Here is a 22095-nt window from a genome sequence, read left to right as displayed (position 1 = left end):
CCACAACCATGGCACCGATAGAGGAGGAAGGCCCCGTGCCGCACTCAAAACTCCTAGGCCTATGAGAAAAGCATCAACACTTTCAGCAGAGATGGCTAAAGATTAAGATCAACCGCACGCTCCGCCACGAACTCGCCACCCTAGAGAAATAAATTCAAGACTACTCTAGCGAGTTCAGCACTATCCAATGGCACCAGTTATGCGACAGTATGAATGACCAGTTAAGCAAAAAGAACCCCTGTACCTTGCTTAAACACATGCTAGATCCACAACACTCTAAAAGTGCTGCTCATAAAAGCATTCAGAAAATTGTACACAGTTTCCCGGGAACAGACTCTGATCTCGCAAACCTCTTGATCGGGCAATATCTTGATACAGAACGGGAGCCGGGTGCATGAGACGAAAACACAACATTAGACGAAGACATCACCGAGGCCGAAGTACGCGCCGCTCTCAGCTGCCTATGCACCACATCATCAGCCGGTAAAGATAAGATCACCAACAAAATGCTCAGGAATCTAGGTGACCCTACCATAACAATGATCACCAAGCTTTTTATGCAGCACTGGCAAAACGGTACACTCCCGCAAGAGTGGAAGCAAGCTAGCGTGGTCTTCATTCCTAAACCGGGCAAGTCACTCAGTCTAGAGAACGTCACAACCGTATCCCTTACCTCTTGTCTTGGTAAGGCTATGGAGCATGTGCTTCTAAATAGGCTTGTTGGCTATGCCGAAACCAACCACCTCTTCCCAGAGACAATGATCGGCTTTCGACCTAAATTGCACACACAAGACATACTGCGTGAAGTACAAAATGATATCTATAACCCAGCGCCCAGAGAGACAGAATAGTATAGAGGAACTTGGAATCCCACAAGTAGCGCCGGAAGAAGTAAAGAAAGCCTTGGAAGCTATGCAAAGAGTGAAGGCAGCTGGGGAGGATCAAGTAACAGCAGATTTGTTCAAAGATGGTAGGCAGATAGTTCTAGAAAAACTGGCCACCCTGTATACGCAATGCCTCATGACTTCGTGCGTACTGGAATCTTGGAAGGACGCAAACATCATCGTAATCAATAAGAAAGGAGACGACAAAGACTAGAAAAATTAGACCGATCAGCTTACTGTCTGTTGCCTACAAACTATTTAGTAAGGTAATCACAAATAGAATCAGGAACACCTTAGAATTCTGTCAAGCAAAGGACCAGGCAGGTTTCCGTAAAGGCTACTCAACAATAGACCATATTCATACTATCAACCAGGTGATAGAAAAATGTGCGCAATATAATCAACCTTTATATATTGCTTTCATTGGTTACGAGAAAGCATTTAATTCTGTCGAAACATCAGCAGTCATGGAGGCATTACGGAATGAGGGTGTAGACGAGCCGCATGTAAAAATACTGAAAGATATCTATAGCGGCTCCACGGCCACCGTAGTCCTCCATAAAGAAAGCAACGCAATCGAATAAAGAAAGGCGTCAGGCAGGGAGATACGGTCTCTCCAATGCAATTCACAGCGTGTTTACAGGAGGTATTCAGAAACCTGGATTGGGAAGAATTGGGGATACGAGTTCATGGTGAATACCTAAGTAACTTGCGATTCGCGGATGATATTGCCTTGCTTAGTAATTCAGGAGACCGACTGCAATGCAGGCTCACTGATCTGGAGAGGCGAAGCAAAAGAGTGGGTCTGCAGAAAACTAAAGTAATGTTTAACAGTCTCGGAAGAGAACAGCAATTTACAATAGGTAGCGAGGCACTGGAACTGGTACGGGAATACATCTACTTAGGGCAGGTAGTGACCGCGGATCCGGATCCTGAGACAGAAATAATCATAAGAATAAGAATGGGCTCGGGAGCGTTTGGCAGGCATTCTCAAATCATGAACAGCAGGTTGCCATTATCCCTCAAGAGAAAAGTGTATAACAGCTGTGTCTTACCAGTACTCACGTATGGGGCAGAAGCCTGGAGGCTTACGAAAAGGGTTCTACTTAAATTGAGGACGACGCAACGAGCTATGGAAAGAAGAATGATAGGTGTAACGTTAAGAGATAATAAAAGAGCAGATTGGGTGAGGGAACAAACGCGAGTTAATGACATCTTAGTTGAAATCAAGAAAAAGAAATAGGCCTGGGCAGGACATGTAAGGAGGAGGGAAGAAAACCGATGGTCATTAAGGGTTACGAACTGGATCGCAAGGGAAGGGAAGTGTAGCAGGGAGCGGCAGAAAGTTGGGTGGGCAAATGAGATTAAGAAGTTTGCAGGGACGGCATGGCCCCGATTAGTACATGACCGGGGTAGTTGGAGAAATATGGGAGAGGCCTTTGCCCTGCAGGGGGCGTAACCAAGCTGCTACTGATGATGATGAACCCAGCGCCTATACGCGCAACTCCAACAGTGTTAGCATTAGACATACATAAAGCGTTCCACAATGTCTCACATCGGGCCACTCCAGAAAACGTATCCAACATGAACGTAGGTAATAGAACATATACCTGTATTACCACATTCCTCAAGGGGCGTACTGCCACCGTAAACATAGGGGAAATTGAAAGCATAACCATAGAGCTCGGCACTAGAGGTACACCACAAGGAGCAGTGCTTTCTCCTTTTCTCTTTAATACCACCATGAGTGGCTTATCCCGACAGCTCAAAGCGATTTCTCATATCAGGCATGCCATCTATGCCGATTGCGTAACGATATGGACGTGCACTGGGTCGGATGGAGAAATTTCAGAATCACTGCAGGAAGCGACTGACGCAGTGTAGAAACACGCTCCCAACAATGGCCTCAGCTGTTCGCCGAAAAAATCAGAACTGCTTATAGTCCGAAACAAACATCTCGCAAATCCGGCAGCCAATATGCCCGCTCACATTCAGGTGCAGGTAGCTGGACAACCGGTCCCACCCGTTCCTAAAATCAGTGTTGGGATTGTGGATCCAGCAAAACACGGACGACCAAAAAGCCGTAGCACGACTCCAAACTACAGCTGGGCAATTACAGAGCCTTTTCAGGAGGGTCTACAACTGGCGGTACGGATTTAAGGAGAAGGATGCCTGCAGACTAAGCCAGGCTTTTTTTCTGAACCGAGTGGCGTATGTCTGCCCTTACTTGCCTCTCAGGAAGAGGAACTTGGAACGGATTAACCGTCTAATCCGAACGTTATTCAAACAGGCTCTTGGGCTACCAAATGAACTAATACGAAGGCACTCTTGATTCTAGGGGTGCATAACAACGTTGAGGAAATCATAGAGGCCCACAAAGGGGCTCAAACAGTTCGATTATCAGGCACTCACGTGGGACAGCGGATCCTGGACACCTTGGGGCATCGCCCAGCCTTAGACATCCCGCAACGACAGCGCATACCTAACACTATGTGGACGAAGATCATTATACCCCCGCTTCCTAAAAAGCACTGAAACAGCACTTGAGCACTGAAAACAGCGGTAGACACAAAGCTAGGGTGGCGGTGCTCTGGCAATGCTACAAAAACCAACCCGCCATATACGTGGATGCTGCTCGCACCAGTGATGGTCGACACACCATAGCCGTCACTACTGGCGACGGACACACCATAAACGGAGCGACGGTAAACACATCTTCCATTGCGGAGGTGGAAGAGGCAGCCGTCGCCATGGGCACCTCCATCCCGGGCACCAAGAATATTATATCCAACTCGAAAACAGCGATTCGTAACTACGCCTCAGGTTTCATTTCCCCTCGAGCATTCAGAATCATTAACAAAAAACTCAAATAATTGAAGTTGGTGTGGGTACCCGCTCGTGCGGGCAACCCTGGCAATAAGACCTCCCACCTAGCCGCCCGAGCAGCTAGTAACCGGGAGGTGGGCATGCCCGACGGGGTTGACCGACGTGAAGGTAACCACACCTTTAACGAAATGACTGTTTATTACCACGAATTCAGGCGAATATATCCATTACCGCACGAGACACTGACAAGAATACAGGCCAATAATCTCAGGAGAGTACAGATTAAATCTGTACTTAGTTGAAGAAGGCTAGCTGCAATGGCCGATTGTGAATATTCACGAAACTGCAAACATTTTAGCTGCCCCCTGGTGGACCAAGATCACATCTTGTGGGGATGCCAAAAGAACCCTCCCCGTAGAGAACTCATTGGGCGAGCTCCTTCACAAGAAGAGTGGGAGATGACGAAAACTTCCAACCCGCAAGACTAAATACGGTTGGCGGAATGGGCTGATAGCGTCGCGGCAAAGCAGACGCCGCGCTAGCCCACACCGCTGGGAAAGAAAACACCCCTCAACCTCGACAATAAAAGTTTCTTCTCTCTTTCTCTACCTACCGCAGCCTAACTAGGAGAAGGTACAAATAGCCTCGCATGAAATCGGCGGATTAACGCTTAAAAAACTGCGCGTATATCTTGCTATTCATTCAAATGAGACATACGCTAGATAACTTTTATTCAAAAATCATTGATCATTAGGTTTCAAGCTGATTTTAGGACTCAGACGCACGTTGTATTGCATTCACGTTCGATTTATGCTTACCTGCAGCAGCCGCACGAAAATAGTTCCAGAACTTTTCTGAATGGAATGGGTATGATTTTGATGCAACCTATGTGGCTGGAAAAAAAAAACAAGAGCCTTTTTCTAAACCCGACGAGCGAATCTGAAACTTTCCCAACTGTTTGTTCACTTAGAAACAGCGCAGCTCTGGGCATAGATAATTTGCAAATAAAGCCTCTAAAGAACGTAGCCGATTTAATTGCACCGCTACTAACTAATATCTACAATCCAGTCTTCTCAACCAGAACCGTTCCACAAAAAATGCAAATGTCAAAGGCAACGGTAATTTTTAAAAGCGGACATAAAAACAACCTCGCATATTACCCACCGATTTCTCTTCTACCACTGTTCTCTAAAGGTCTGGAGAAACTTACATTCTAGGATGTCTTCTTTCGGAGATAAATTCAAATTGATCACTGAATGTCAGTTTGGTTTTCGCAAAGGTCGATTGCCGGAGCATACTATGTTAACACAAAAAGAAATTATTCTAACAGCATTTGAGGAAAACCAGTTTGTTATTGCAATATGTGCAGATTTTTCAAAATCATTCGACAGTTTGAAGCATGACACATTAATAGTAAAACTTGAACTTTACGGGATAAGAGGAGTTTCTTAAAAACTTTTAACATCATATTTTAAATACCGGAAACATGCGTTTCTATCAATGGCAGTCTGTCCCGTCTGAAATTGATAAATGCTGCTGTTCCACAAGGAAGCATTCTTGGACCGCTCGTTTAATTTACATGATAATGATGTCACTAACATTAGCAAAACACCAACTTATATTGCCACGACCTCGGCACAGCTGACAGCCACTCGGTGCAATTCGGTGCCACATGGTAGGCATGTTGGGTGGCTCCGAGAAGGAGAGAACCACGAAGGTGCCAGGACAGCGACATATATAAAAGATCTCTAGCGTCGACTGAAGTCTTTTGTGGTTTTGTCTGTGACAATATAATTTACACGGATGATATGACTCTTCGATTTCCCGGGCACAACATCAAACAACTTCAGTTAAACATCAATGGTTTTCTCGACGGACTGCTGACATGGAGCGATATAAATTCATTAAATCAATACAAGCAAAACTAAAGCAGCTTTTTTTGTTCCTAAACAGTCGCCAGTAGTTGCCTTTAGAAGTGGTTGACCCTTTCAAAACACTTGGTGTATAGTTCCACAAGCATATGTCCTGGGACACGCATAATAAACACATTATTATAAAACTTTCAAGGATGGTCTGCATTTTGGTTAAATTACGTATTTTTCTACAACCCAGTAATAAATTACTGATTTACAACACGTTATTTTTGCCCAGCTGAAACTACTTCTTTCTTGTATGGGGAAAAACTACGTCATCCAATTTCCAACAATTGTGTGAACTTCAGAAAAAAGCCCTTACACACATAGCTAAAGTGCCCTTCAATGCACATAGAAAACAGCTTTACAGGTGGTTTATTGCAGTACCTGTTCGCAATATATATTCATATAGTACGGCCATACGATGCAAACATAGCATGAATACTAGGGAAGACATAATAACGTCGTTATCACACTTGAAGGCTAGGATACCTACATGCAACACACAAATTCAAGAGTACTGGAAAGTCCTGTTTTCTCGAACTAAATATGGCGAAGAAATGCTTCAACACAGCATACCTGTACTTCAAATTTTTTTTCATGAACGAGAGATCGATGTCACAATTGTCAGCAAAAACACACTGCGCTCTATCTTTATGATGCATTCATGATATGATGTGCTCTACGCGGATGTGCTTGTCTGAAAACTAATATGTATTTCATTATGGGAATTTCGTTTGATGCATGCAACCCAGCAATTCTCTGTCTTTTCAGTATATTTTTTCTTGTTTCCTACAGAGAATATGTGAAATAGTAGTCCGTGCCTGAAATTTTGATATTGAAATTTATGCTGTTTTGTTTTTAACGCTTCTTGTGCTCGTATTTGAAATGTTAGTGTCACTGGTTTATCCTGCTGTATGCCTTGTAAAGGGGGTCCGAACCTCTGTCAAGTTAATTCAATTTCACTTTTTAGTTTGGCCTTTCCCCTATTCAATATGGAAATCAATTCAATTCAATGGCTACGCTGTAAAAAATGAAAGAAACACCCTTACAGCCGTTGCAGCAAACCTCTGGAATAATTTTGCATTTAAACTTTCTCAAATGTTTCTAAATTATTATGGTACACAAAATGTTACCGTCCGTGAACGATAACCTCCGCGAATCACAGACTCGAAATCGCCTGTACTTTAGTTTCAGGCTGGATTTTTTTTTTCAACAGCCTTTTATCTTCCAGTTCGTTGTTCTTCTAACTAGTGCCATATTCTGAAATTTTCCATAACTGTTAACTGCTCAATTGTTCTGCCGCAACATTATTTTTTGCAAACGTGTTTTTCAGTTGTTTAAGTAGCATCAAATTAACTGTTTTTTGTGCGTCTTGACATATTATTTCTTGCCTATAGCTTTACATGAAGTGATTTCACTCGACCACGTGACCTAGAACGCTGCTAAAAAGGTTGCCGACCTTGATGGCATTATGGTAAAGTTATCTGTTTAGCTTCGTGGGGCTCGCCGACATTTTTTTTCTTTTGATACACTTCCTTCACTTTTTGGATTTTCACAGAACTCTTTTGCCACCAACGAATTACAATATATGCCAGTTAATAGCCTTGTCTCAATATTAGCAATTGCATCAAATGGTTTCGAACGACTGCCCATGCATACCTTGTGTCGAGTTTTCATAAAATCTTGTGTCTTGAATACCTTTTCCGCACCTAAAGTTTTCTTCTCACCTATTCGGGCTATGTAGTCTACGATCATTTGTATTAGCGGTCCAACTTGTTCAGGCGCTGAAACCACATGCTATGCATAAGCGCACTCAGCATGCTGTAAAAAGTGCAAATGTACCTGTCATGGAGGCGAATCCCAGTATGAGAGGCATCTTGCGGTCGCACACGAAGAACCGCTCCAAGAAGTCGTCGGTGTCATCGACAGCCGCACTACGCCAGAACAGCCGGCCAGTGCGCCGAAAAGCCCCAGTGGTGTGTCGCGTAGCCGCCTCGCTGTGGTTCAGCCTGCGACCAGAGACTACGCCCATGGCGATCAGAACCATGTAGTAGATAATGATGCACAGCGCAGCGAACGTGTTCAGGGCCATCTCCGCTGTCTTCACGGTGCCGTTGATGGTTTATGATGACGATGAACCGCTGTCATGGCTCCCACCCACTAAGGGGCATAGGCCAAGAATCGGGTGCCATGCGCAAGGCAGCTTCTTCTTCTTCTTCCTTGTTCTCGTGGCACGTACCCAGTAGGGAGGGGATTTGAACTGGTTGACAATGAAAACACAATATGACGTTCTTGCTTAGTATGTTGAATTATTAGCGTCAATAAATTATTTTTGTCTTGTTTTCTTTTCATGAAAAGTAGTCATGAAAATTGTGGCAAGGATGCGAGATTACGAATATAATGGGTTGTAGTGTGAACAATGCGGAAAACGTGTTTAACATGAGACTCTTATAGCAATGATGTAGTCGTGCATAACCTCGCAAAGTTCCTTTCAGGCTCGACCAGCAGTACTTGCACCAAAAGATGATAAGTAATCCCTCCTTATACGGCAGTCAGCGGGACGGCGAAAAATTTCGTTATAAGCATTAATTTGATATAAGTGCCCACTCGAAGAAAGCAAAAGCAGTCGAGCTTTAATTGCGCCACAACTGCGAGCAAGTCAAAAGTACAATGTATTCAGTGAAGTAAAACTTTATTCGGGTACAAAAAGGCAGTCAGCTTTGGCTGTTCCAAGTTCTTACCGGGTGCGAGCAACACCTGCTCTAATGTGACCAATCATTGCACGAGGCCGTGGTCACCGCCCATGCATTCAGCCTAATTTTGCAGAAGGCTCAGGTACTCCCGCGTCTGCACCATAGCTGGCCCTTCACGTGCCTCTTCGTCCGCCGGCTTTGGGCCACTAGCTGTGTCAATTATCTCGGCATTCGTCATTATCTCGGCAGGACTTTATTGGCAGAAGACAAGCAGTGTACATTCTCGTATAATAGCAGAAATAAAATTTGCATGTCGAGATACGCTGGAATCATTTATGCAAGCTCGTAAACGGCTTACCATCATCGTCGCACATGGCGGTCTGGTAACGAGCGACAACCAGCGGTGCAAGCAGATTGGACAGAGTGTGCCATCTGTTTGCAGCGGCAGTCGCCGTTAAAGACGAGCAGCTTGCATTGCGAAGCAATCGGGAGATGCAGGCATGTGCTGCCGCAGCCAACACAGCAATATGAATTACCCGGCATTTTAGCCTTAACTCCTTTCCAACCTGCACATTTCTTTTCTTTCGGGGGCCACTAATGTGTGGCTCACAGTTGGTGTCCCACTTTGTCTCGATATGGACAAGTCGCTTTCGTGGGCATAACCTTCGGCAGCCATTTTTGCGGGCCTTCCCAACAATACGGCTTTCAACTTCATACACTTCCAACAAGTAAGCACATAGGCAGGTTGCGAACGTAGTTCCCGCGCCTACTAGGGCACCCCTCGCGGCGGCGAGCGCAGAACCGGCAGGATACGACAGGCCCGCTTGCGTTCGGAAAGCCTGTATGTGCACTGTTTCGCGCGTAGCGGTTGCCTTTTCTGAGCAATGCCGAAGTGCAACCCGAGCTGTTGAGTAGTGGGCTGCAACAGCACGTACACCAGCTCACGAGGAACAAAGTTTTACAGGTTTCCAAACCGACCGTATGAAGCAGAACGGCGTCAACACTGGATAGCGCTCGTCCGACGGCATAAGCTGTTTTAAGTTCCGGTGTTATGCCAAGTGCGTTATAACGCTGAATTCTTTGCTTTTACAGCAATGATGGCAGCAACGGGACACCTACAGTAAGTGGCGTAGCTAGGTCGTCTGGCACCCGGGGCTCATAGGTCTTCTGTCCCCCCCCCCCCCGGGTTTATTGGAGGAAGGCGAGGATATCAACAATATCTGTGTGTCTCCAGATGTATATGACCCCCCCCCCCACTGGCCCCTTGCACCCGGAGCCCACGCCCCCCCCCCCTTGCTACGCCACTGCCTGCAGTACGTACCAGGATATGCATCAAACAAAGTAGTTTGTTCCTACACTGTACCGAAGTAAAGCCGTGGAACTCTTTCCCAATCCTCTCCCATTCAAACAGCGCTAGGGCTTGCTGAGAGATTTGAGGAGGGGTTGCAGCCGGCTGAGCTGGCATACACTCTTCTGCGCCCATGGCAGCATATCAACGAAGGTGCAGATGAGATCACCAAAATTTTTGACAGCGTGGTTTATTGGAACCTCCTTTGCACGCACTGAAAAATCGCAACATAAAAGTATCGCACTTCCAGTAACTTGGGCGAAAATATTTTCTCAGCGTAGTCTTACACAACTGATAAGTTCATCCCCTTTTTTTGTGTTTGGGGAGAGCAACGTTAGAATACCTCTGGTAGGTCTTACGAGTCGTTCATACGCCCCACGTTCTTGGATGAGATGTTTTGGATTTCGTATTTGCCGTCATGTATGTACAGGGAAACTACCGCGGCGTCCTTGCACTTCCCTGCGATGCCAGCACGGCAATCGCAGCTCCCCGCTAGGATTTCTTTGCTGTCGCCGATCTTCAAGAATCAATTTCGCCTGCAATTTTATGCTTCCACACCGTAGATAACGAAGTAAATTACGCTGAGCTTCACGCATCTCGCTGGTGCATCATTTTTCGTTTGCGGAATAAACCTAGCAGTCGCTTCCGATCAGTGCGAGTTCAACACTTCCCTCACGTCGTAGACGTGCCCCACTTCAAATAGACGACTTCCTTTCTCTGAATTCCTTTCACGAAAAAAGCTATGAAGATCTTGTAATTCCCCGAAACCCGGCTAAAATTAATATCGGCACGCTGTTTCGCGCCATCGCTATCGTTTCACAGCACGCCAAACACGCAGTGCGGGCTGCTGACGCCGTGAGTAATCCTACCACATTCGCGCAACTATTCATCAGATGGCGCTAGGGGTCGGAAAGACGGGGCGCCGCCTAGCACTTGCAACCTGCCCATATGCTGGTCTCCGTTCTGGGCAAATCATGGCCGAGGTAGGCTACAAGCACAATTTGCCCATGGCTGCAGCAGAAAAGAACGCACCAGTTCGTGTATACTTGGAGTCTATGTCCTTTGCGGACTGCAGGAGCAGATGCTTACCTCCAGGGACTGCTCCCCAATGCCACTGACCAGGCCGCCACATGCGAGAAGCATAACACGGCGACCATAACCAAGTGAGATAATAGCGAAATAAACAGCAATCAATAACCGCATAGGCTTCAGACAATACACTATACATTGTCTACAAACCATATGATAAAAGTGAGCATTCTCATACACAGGTCTCATATGATACATTCAAGTTTTCAAGTTTATTCATCAATGATGTCAGATTTACAAGAATTCTATGCAAAATGAGCACTACACAGGGAGTCCCAAAGTTACAAACTGTCAGGGGGACTCCCATACATGAAAAAATAAAAAAAGACAATACAGATCAAGCATTGGTTACGGTGGCATTACAGACTAAATAAGAAACAGCGCGAAAAAAGAACTCAAAACTGTTTAGTAAGGCAAAAAATTGCGAAGAAGACTTCTGTAGTGAACAAGCAATGCAAATGTAAAATACAATAAAAATATGAGTAATAAACGTGTAGTACAATAGCTAAGTCAATTATGATCACAATCACAAAGGCAGTGGTTAGGATGAAGAGAGTTGCTGCATAAAGTATTTCTTAACCTGATTCTTGAATATATGCTCTGTGGGGGATGATTTTATGGTATGTGGAATAGAATTCCATAGTTTTATTCCCGCAAATGTGGTAGTGAACTTACTATAGTTTGTGCGCACTTTAGGCAAAAGGCGATTATCGAGTTCAGAGAACCTAGTAGTGTTAGTATTTACAAAAGTTTCAATAACAAAGCCATCTATGTGTGCACTATTACGAAATAACTTATAGATCACGATTGTTAACTTTAACTGAAAGAGCTGATGAAGAGGATGAATGTTTAAACTGCAATAAAGTGGCGTTGCATTCGATAGGAAATGGCTGAAAGTCATGAGGCGAATCGCCTGATTCTGCATGCGTTGAAGTTGGCTGAGGTGAGTGAGGTATGTGTTTCCCCAGGCTGATATGCAGTAAGATAAATGGCTGTGAATGTGTGCATGATAAAGGGAATGGATAGTGTGTGGCTGAAAGTACGAGCAGGTTTTGATTATGGCGCGTATTCCAAACGATATCTTACGGACAAGTGACTGCGCATGAAGATTTAATTTCAGATGCCTGTCTAAAACCACGCCAAGAAACTTAGTGCTAACAGATATTGGTATTAAGTTGTTTTCAAGACGCGCCGATATAGAGTTCGAAATTAGTGTCGGGAAGGAATGAAAAACCATAAAAACCGTTTTTAGAGGGTTGATGCACAACATGTTCTTTTGACACCAGGAAGTTATGTTATGCAGATCAACGTTAACATTTTGCTGTAGCTCGTCGACATCGTTAGCACAAGTAAAAATAGTGGTGTCGACTGCATATAATATACAGTCCGTAGTGGTTAGAACATTAGGTAGGTTGTTGATAAATAGCAGAAACAGCAGCGGACCAAGGATCGAGCTCTGAGGAACGCCTTGATATGTGTTCTTAGCAGATGAGAGTTTGCCGTCAATCTGAACAACTTGAGTACGATTAGTTAGGTAGCTAGAAATAAGCTGAAGTGCTGGGCCAGTTATGCCGTAAGATTCAAGTTTATTTATTAGAGCTTTGTGAATAATGGTGTCAAAGGCTTTTGTTAAATCTATGAATACACTTCCAACCAGCAAGCCTTGGTCGATTGCCTTCTTGACTTTGTCGGCAAAGGTTAGAAGCGCAAGCTCAGTTGAGCAACCCTGCCGAAAGCCATACTGTTGAGGTGATAGTAGATTAAATTTTGCTAGGTAGGATGATAAACGTGTATGAACTAGTAGTTCAATGATTTTACTGAAAAATGAAAGAATACAAATAGGCCTGTAGTTATTCAGAAGTTCACGATTGCCTTTTTTGTGAACAGGTGTTATTTTACGAACTTTCAGAGAACTGGGAAATATGCCTGCTTTAAACATTTTGTTAACAATATCGCCTATGATAGGAGACAGTTCATTAGAAACTAACTTGATACGTGATGGGTGAACAGAGTCTAGGCCAGGTCCAGTAGACCTAAGCGAAGATATAACATGAAGAACTTCCTTTGCATTCGTAGGTCGCAAGTAAAAAGAATGAAGATGACGAGGCAATGTCGGTAATGGGGGATCTGTTTGAGAATCGCAAGTACTGCTAAAATACTCGCTGAAGGCATTCGCGATATCAGCTGGGTGGCAGTATGTATGTGTCTCAGTTTTTATTTTTGTTACATGCTCACGGCATTTATTATTTAAGAATTCGTTAATGACCTGCCAGTTGCGCCTCGTATTATTGCCATTATTCAAAATCTTGTTCTGAAAGTAATCTCGTTTAGCACATTTAAGTGCTGCTGCAAGCGTGTTAGAATATTTTTTGAAACGAGATTTAAGTTCACAGTTAAATAGTTGACAAATTACCTTTTTGTGGAGCCGATTTTTCTTCAATATACATCGAAGTAGCGCGTTCGTGACCCAAGGTTTTCGAGGGGAACTGAAGAAACGAGTTAGGATAGATGTAGTAGTGCATTCATGAATGCAGCGTGTAACTTCAGCCAAGAACAACTGATGAGCCTCTTCCGCGGAAGATTCACAGAGTACTGCGGTCCAGTCATTTGACTGTATCATAGAGATAAATTTTTGAGAGTCGAAATGTACTTTCTCTTTCTTTTCAGTCGCTTTAGAATTTTCTCTACCCAAAGTAAAAAATACAGGGTAGTGGTCGGTTATGCTGTGCTCGATGACTCCTGCCGTATGATCTGTAGTAAAGTTGGTTAATATGTGATCAATTAACGTATTAGATCCTGTCATGTCACATCTAGTTGGAGAAGTGATTAGAGAAGCAAGGCCATAGCTAAGAAAAGACGCAAGATAATCAGAACATGATGGACTATTCGGGTCGATAATGTTTATATTGATGTCTCCGCAGATAATGACATTTTTGTTTTCGTTCGCACCAGTGTGCAACAACTTTTCAAACTGCAGACAAAACTCAGAGTATGGCGATGATGGGGAACGATAAATGCACGCTAACACTGTGTTCCGGCCATCAATTGAAAAAAACACTCTGATCAAATTCTAACCATATAGATTCGCAGATCAGATTACAAAAGGCAAGATCATTGCGGCGTTTGTATGGCAATGATGATTTAATAAATATGGCAGATCCGCCGCCACGTGGCGTAGCACGATAGCAGTACTCTACATTGTACTCTGGTAGCGCATATAAATTTCTATCGTCCGGTGACAACCTACTTACATTATGCTTGTAAGCCGCCTACTTACAAGCATAATGCTTGCCTTCGTCGCACGTGGTGGTCTGGCAACGAGCGACAACCAGCAGTGATTAGACAAAGTGTCGCACCTGTTTGAACCGGCAGTTGCCGTTGAAGATGAGCAACTTGTATTGCGGAGCAATGAGGTGATGCACGCATCTGCTGCCGCAACCAACACAGCGACATGGACACCCGGTATTTTAGCGTTAACTCCTTTCCACCTGTACGTTTCTTTTCTTTCGGGGGCCACTAACGTGTGGCTCACACTTGATGTCCCACTTCCTCTGTATATGGACAAGTCGCTTTCGTGGTCATCACCTTCGGCAGCCATTTTTGTGGGCCTTTCCAACAATACGGCTATCAACTTCATACACTTCGAACATGTAAGCACATATGCTGGTCTCCGTCTGAGAAAATCATGGCCGAGGTAGGCCACAAGCACAATTTGCTCACGGCTGCAGCAGGAAAGAACGAACGGGGAGCACCAGTTTGAGTGCGCGTATATTGGGAGTTTATGTCGCTGTGCGGACTGCATGAGCAGATGCTAACCTCGAGGGACTGCTTACCAACGTAACTGACCAGACCACCACACCCGAGAAACGCAACGCGGCGACCATAACCAAGTGGTGCAGCAAAACCAGATTCTGCAATCAATCACTTCAGTGTAGCTTCCGCAAAGACCCAGGCTATCGAGGAAGAAGAGCAATCATCAACGAGACTAAACAAAAGAGAGAAGCCACTCTGCTCTGCAAGCATTGAAGGCTAAAGCATCAAGAAAAGTAACATGGTCCATAGCACATGGTGCGTAGGTTAATGCAAGACACATGCCGATGCTTCATCAGCTATTTGAGGAGAGGAATTGTGCAAGACAACATACAATAGAAGGTACTGCTACTGATAAGGTACGCTACCAGACAGTGACTGGTATTAAGTATCCTCTATGTTTAAATGAGGACGAATGATCTCTAACGAGAATTCGCAATGAAAAAGCTTGCATTTATAGAAAAATTATTACACTTGCCACGAGTGGAATGACATGGCCAGGAAGCTCACTAAGGGTAAACTGACGGAACTCTTTTGGCCAGCGTCGTTGGTACTTGGTCAGAAGTTGCAGGTGCATCTGGACACGAAGAATTTCCACAAAGTCCTTTTTGAGCTACCTGGATGACTCGGCCAAATGTCTCGGCCAAATGGAGTGGTGGATGACTCCGCCAAATGGAGTGGTGGCTGAAGCTCTTTTCAGTCTTGGCACAGTCCTCTGAAGACTTGATATCCAAATTCTTTGGCTGCGCTTCTTTTTTCATGGCGAAAAAGCCTTGCAAATTTCGCATCAGCCCCTTCTTGTTGGTGTATATGGGAGCTCCTGTGATGACCAAGATGTGCTCGGAATATATTCTGCTGGGGCAGAACAGTGACACACTTGATACAGCACAGATTAGCCAAACTCATGCAGTGTTTTCTTTGATGTTCGACTTGTAGTATGATGATTCATTATAAGGCACTAGGAACAGTCTAGTTGCACTGGCAGTACACGAACGCTGATCGCGAGCACAGCCGACACAAGAGCGCCTTCGTCGTCCTCCTCTTCACTACAATGACCCCCGGGAGAGAAGAGGAGCCATCCTGGCGACTTACGGCGTAGGTAGGATGGAGGAGTCATAGCACGGCTTAAGTCGGTGTACATGAACCGTGTCACGCCCGCGATGCCTAAGGTCGGGTGAAGGCGTGACAGGTTCTACAACGTTGGTGACAGTAGAGGTACGGTCTATGACGCGGTGGGGCCATCATAGAGTGCAAGGAGTTTGGTTGAAAGGCCTGGGCTGTGAGGCGGGACGCACAGCCACACAAGGGAACCAGTCGGGAAAACTGCTGTAAGCGGGCCAATGTCATGCCGCAGCTTTTGACGACATTGAGCAGCGGTCGTAAGGGTTCGCGCGAGCTGCCTACAGACCTCGGCGTATTTGGCGGCTTCAGACACAGGCCAGCATTCGGAAGCGTCGGGTCGGTATGGGAGAACTGTGTCCATAGTACACGAGGGCTCTCGTCCATACAGCAGAAAAAAGGACGGAAAGCCAGTGGTAGCTTGTGTGGCCGTATGATAGGCATACGTGACGAAAGGAAAAACAGCGTCCTAGTTACTGTGGTCCGAAGCGACGTACATAGTCAACATGTCACCGAGCGTGCGGTTGAACCTCTCTGTCAAGCCGTTCGTTTGCGGGTGGCAGGCTGTAGACTTGCGGTGAACGATGCTGCATGCAGCGAGAAGGGCTGGTATTACTTCGGACAAGAAGACATGTCCCCTGTCGCTGAGCAGTCCGCGTGGTGGGCCACGTCGAAGCACGAAGTTCCGCAAGATGAAAAATGCAACTTCGCACGCAGAGGCTACCGGGAGTGCAGCAGTCTCTGCGTAGCGCGTCATGTGGTCGACACCTACAATTATCCATCGGTTACGCGAGGAACCAATCTTCTATGTCAGTCTCACCTGATCCGCTAAAAACAGGAGGGTCCCGCTGCCGCTGCACGGCGCCGCACATGATAGGAGCGGCAGATGCTCCAAGTGGATTGTTGGGAGTCTCGTTCATGGTAGCGGCTGGACCAGATGTCAAAGTTCGGCTGCGAAGTTCCAGGGTGAGGTCGGGGAGTGCAACACCTCCACCAAATGTATTATGATGATTTATTATGAGGCACTAGGCACAGTCTAGTTGCACTGGCAGTACACGAACGCTGATCGCGCGCAGAGCCGACACAAGAGCGCCTTCTTCGTCCTCCTCTTCACTACAGACCCAATTCTATTTAACCATAAATATGAAAAACCATTCATATCAGTCACCTATGGCCACGGCTACAATAGGATGAAAAAATGCGACACGCGTTCTGATATCGCTCTCTCTCTTTCTTTCCTGATTGTGTGTGTACAACGACACCTTCTTCTTCCTACCTTCATACCTTCTTCCCCAAGCGGGATAGTCGAAAGTGGACGTGGAGGAGCCCGAACGGCGAGACTAGAAATGAAGTAGACTTCATACTCTGCGCTAACACTGGCATCATACAACATGTGGACGTGCGCAGCAAGGTGCACTGCAGTGACCATAGGATGGTAAAAACTCGAATTAGCCTAAGCCTGAGGAGGGAATGGAAGAAACTGGTACATAAGAAGCCGATCAATGAGTTAGCGGTAAGAGGGAAAATAGAGGAATTCCAGATCAAGCTACAGAACACGTATTTGGCTTTAACTCAGGAAGAGGAGCTTAGTGTTGAAGCAATGAACGGCAATATGGTGAGCATCATTAAGGAGTGTGCTATAGAAGTGGGTGGTAACTCTATTAGACAGGATACCAGTGAGCTATCGCAGGAGACGAAAGATCTGAGCAAGAAACGCCAAAGTATGAAAGCCTATAACCCTACAGCTAGCATAGAACATGGCAGAACTTTCGAAGTTAATCAACAAGCGTAAGACAGCAGACATAAGGAAGTATAATATGGATAAAATTGAACATGCTCTCGGGACAGGAGGAATCCTAGAAGCAGTGAAGAAGAAACTAGGAATTGGCAAGAATCAGATATATGCTTTAAGAGACAAAGCCGGAAATATCATTACTGATATGGATGAGATAATTCAAGTGCCTGAGGAGTTCTATACAGATATACACAGTACCAGTTGCACCCACGACGATAATAGAAGAGAGAATAGTCTAGAGGAATTCGAAATCCCCCAGGTGACGCCGGAAGAAGTAAAGGAAGTCTTGGAAGCTATGCAAAGGGGGAAGGTAGCTGGGTAGGATCAGGTAACAGCAGATTTGTTGAAGGATGGTGGGCAGATTGTACTGGCCACCCTATATACGCAATGCCTCATGACCTCGAGCGTACCGGAATCTTGGAAGAACACTAACATCATCCTAATCCATAAGAAAGGGGACGCCAAGGACTTGAAAAATTATAGGCCGATCAGCTTACTGTCAGTTGCCTGCAAACTATTAACTAAGGTAATCGCAAATAGAATCAGGAACACCATAGACTTCTGTCAAACAAAAAACCAGGCAGGATTCCGTAAAGGCTACTGAACAATAGGCCATATTCACACTATCAATCAGGTGATACAGAAATGTCCGGAATATAAACAATCCTTACATATAGCTTTCATTGATTACGAGAAAGTGTTTGATTCTGTCGAATTACCATGCCACTTGCTGTCCACAATGCCCGATATCCAGATCAACGCTGATGGAATAGCTGGGCTAATACAGCCTCTAAAATTATCCTCCTCGGCTGGTTGCGATCAAATCAGCAGCAAATCACTTAAGAACACCAGTTCCCTGTCAAGCGCAATACTTAGCTTACTTTTCCAACAATCAATCAGTACTGGTGAAGTTCCCCACGATTGGAAAAAGGCTCAAATCATTCCCGTCCATAAATCTAGTGATCAAACAAAAGCATGTAACTATCGTCCAATTTCTCTAACCAGTATCCCCTCTAAACTGCTGGAACATATCATAGCAACCAATCTAATGCACTACTTTGAATCAATTAACTTCTTCTATTCATATCAGCATGGTTTTAGAAAACTATTATCCTGCGAAACTCAGCTCTCTGAATTCACCGATGAAATCTTACAACACATGGACAATCACCTACAAATTGACGCCATCTTCTTAGACTTTTCGAAGGCCTTCGACCGCGTCCCTCACAATCACCTACTTGCCAAATTATCTACTCTTGGAATCCCCCCATCACTGATTACTTGGATCCAACATTTCTTAAAAGGACGCGTACAATACACATCCGCTAACTCTCATGACTCACACATTTCTGATGTTACATCCGGTGTCCCCCAGGGAGCAGGCTTATCCCCGCTGTTATTTTTAATCTATGTCAATGACCTGCCATGTAACACAAAAACTAGACTGCGTCTTTTTGCTGATGACTGCGTATCTACAACGCCATCCATAACCCTGGTGATTCCATTGACTTACAAGAAGACATAGACACTATCGTTTCATGGTGTGAAAAATGGTTCATGCCTCTTAACCTTAATAAGTGCCAATGTATGTCCTTTTCACGTAAGCGCAGCGCCACAAACTACGCGTACCACATAAGCTCAACTACAATACCACGAACAGACTGCTATAAGTATCTAGGTGTTCACTTGACATCATCATCATCATGGGTTACTAACATTGAAACAATATGCGCAAACGCCTCGCGCACACTTGGTTTCTTGCGTCGCAATCTGAAATCTGCATCGCCCGCTATAAAAAAACTTGCATATCAGACATACGTTCGGCCGAAACTGGAGTACGCATCATCTATCTGGCACCCCTCGCAAGCATATCTCACCTACGAATTAGAAGCCATTCAGAATCGTCCTGCACGCTTTATCATGTCAAACTACTCAAGTAAAACCAGCATAACTGAACTAAAACGCACACTCGATCTTCCCAGTCTCCAATCACGTCGTATCATCTCGCGTCTCTGCATGCTTCACTCTCACTACTATCACCCAATAGCCAGACACCCTCGACTACAACCCCCTCCTAGAATCTCTCCCCGCCTCAACCACAGCTGTCCAATCGCGCACATTCAATGCCGTACGTCTTCGTTGAGGGATTCTTTTTTTCCAAATGCAATATCGCTGTGGAACACTCTGCCCGACAGTATTGTTTCTTCCGCCGACCACACGACTTTCCGTGAGAAACTAACAATCTACTACACCTAGAATGGTTCGTCTCAAATGCATTTGCTTGTTGACCCCTTTTATGTAATTAATTGATAATAATTCGTTCTCACGCATAATATGTTTTTAATAGTATTTATGTACTCTATATTTTGTTGTATATTATGGTTTCTTTACAGTGATTTTGATGATACTACTGCTTGCTCGGTTCCCTCCTGAGCGTTGTTTCCGTTTCTATTCTTCGTCTATCTTTCCTTCCTCTTTTCCCTCTTTAGCGGGATGAGTTCCTCATACTTTGTTTGCCCCCGCCTTATGTAATGCCTCCGGGCCTTTAAGGCTTCAATAAATGAAATGAAACCTTAGCATTCATAGAGGCATTACGCAATCAGGGTGTAGACGAGCCGTATGTAAAAATACTGAAAGATATCTATAGCGGCTCCACAGCCACCGTAGTAATCCATAAAGAAAGCAACAAAATCCCACTACAGAAAGGCATCAGGCAGGGAGATACGATCTCTCCAATGCTATTCACAGCGTGTTTACAGGAGGTATTCAGAAACCTGGATTGGGAAGAATTGGGGATAAGAGTTCATGGTGAATACCTAAGTAACTTGCGATTCGCGGATGATACTGCCTTGCTTAGTAACTCAGGGGACCAATTGCAATGCATGCTCATTGACCTGGAGAGGCAAAGCAGAAGAGTGGGCCGAAAAATTAATCTGCAGAAAACTAAAGTAATGTTTAACAATGTCGGAAGAGAAGAGCGATTTACGATAGGTAGCGAGGCACTGGAAGTGGTAAGGGAATACATCTACTTAGGGCAGGTAGTGACGGCGGATCCGGATGATGAGACGGATCCGCCGGCTGGGGTGCGTTTGGCAGGCATTCTCAGATCATGAATAGCATGTTCCCATTATCCCTCAAGAGAAAAGTGTATAATAGCTGTGTCCTACCAGTAATCACCTCCGGGGCAAAAACCTGGAGGCTTAAGAAAAGGGTTCTGCTTAAATTGAGGATGACGCAACGAGCTATGGAAAGAAGAATAATGGGTGAAACGTTAAGGGATAAAAAAAAGCGGATTGGGTGAGGGAACAAACGCGAGTTACTGACATCTTAGCTGAAATCAACAAAAATAAATGGACATGGGTGTTGTAGCTTCGACGGGGCGGCCGGACGAAAGGTTTACGGCATGAGGCCTAACGGCCGGGCCGCGCAGCGCCGCAAGAATGAGACGGACTACTCCAGTCAGTGACCAGACGAAGAATGGACATTTATTTCTCCGAGGGGAAGCAGGAGCGCAACTTACAGCGGTTGGCGCTGAGTAGCGCCCTCATGTAAAGACAGAAAACCGAAACCAGAAGTTAACACAGGATACGAAATCACCTCTCCCTTGAAAGGAAAAATGCTCTACTCACTCTCCTCGCAACAAAAGTAAGTCACGAGTCAAAGAACACATGTTTGCACTGCAACATACACGATAGTGAAGTCATCTTTACACAATAGAAAATGATATCATTGGTTGCTCCCTTTAAAAAAACGCACAACGTGAAAACTGAATGAATCATTGCACTCCAGTTCTGCAGTTTCAGTACCCGTCTTGGGCGGACGACGAGATGCATCCTTGCACACGCCGATAACACAAAGAATTCACAAAGTAGAAAAGTAGACAGTAACAAACATCTGTGTGCCCCCTGGGACCGTACTGATGGGTGGCTCATTCGCCCTGAGCCTGACTCGACACAGTCTCTATGGCTGTCGTAGATTTGGCATTGTGCATAAAAGCACTTTACACTCCATAGTCACCCCTTAAGAATGGTAACTGCTTTTAATGTTAATAACTTCTTGGCATGAAAGACAGATTAGTATGGCGGTCCGCACCGTAGTGAAATGTGCATACATGTTTATGCTGCAAGAAATGTATGGTATCCCTCCTGCGGGGATGCTAAGGAATGAAGAAAAGTGGTTCTACAGCTAGGATCCACTGATAAATCTGCAGTATAGCAGTAAGTACAGCGTACATATAGTGCTGTTTATGCTGCGAGAAATCCCCCCCATTTGAAGGATACTACATATGTCCTATTCACCTAACGAACATGAAAGGAAATGCTTTTGGCGTTAATAGCCGAATTTGCATGGGAGGGTTGAAACCTCTGTAGACAGTAACCCAAGGCAACAAGCTACTTGGAAACATAATCCTTAAACCGTTCCGGAGGTTGTCTATGGCGTGTAGACCTACGGAGGACTGGTTCAGGTTGTAGAGGAGGAACAGCAGGAGTGTTACTCATACTGGGACTGGAAGGTCTGTCAGAGACCTGAGTGCCTTCAGGGGCAGCGTATTGGCGAGGAGTGTCGCACGGACGCCGAGAAGACTGTTCTGCATGGGGTGAACCCGGAGGTGGTG

General features: G+C 45.1%; 1 protein-coding gene and 1 long non-coding RNA gene across 6 annotated transcripts in view; one reads left to right on the top strand and one right to left on the bottom strand.

The window, feature by feature from the left end:
- Positions 1-7816, bottom strand: part of LOC135907603 (high-affinity choline transporter 1-like) — a 294531-nt gene extending 286715 nt beyond the window's left edge. For 3 of the 5 annotated variants that reach the window (XM_070532592.1, XM_070532594.1, XM_070532593.1), the window contains exon 1: positions 7469-7816. In XM_070532592.1, the coding sequence (XP_070388693.1) occupies positions 7469-7718 (250 nt within the window). In that variant the 5' untranslated portion in view covers positions 7719-7816. Of the gene's footprint in view, positions 1-4528; positions 4604-7468 lie in introns of all 5 variants that reach the window. The other 2 variants (XM_070532595.1, XM_070532596.1) reach the window with 1 other exon arrangement.
- Positions 1-22095, top strand: part of LOC139054892 (uncharacterized) — a 216738-nt gene that overhangs the window by 155667 nt on the left and 38976 nt on the right. The gene's annotated exons all lie outside the window — the stretch shown is intronic.

The sequence above is a fragment of the Dermacentor albipictus genome, chromosome 1 (genome assembly GCF_038994185.2).
Source record: "Dermacentor albipictus isolate Rhodes 1998 colony chromosome 1, USDA_Dalb.pri_finalv2, whole genome shotgun sequence".
Lineage (NCBI taxonomy): Eukaryota > Metazoa > Arthropoda > Arachnida > Ixodida > Ixodidae > Dermacentor > Dermacentor albipictus.
The sequence above is the reverse complement of the archived record's forward strand: the minus strand, read 5'-3'. Positions and strand labels throughout refer to the sequence as shown.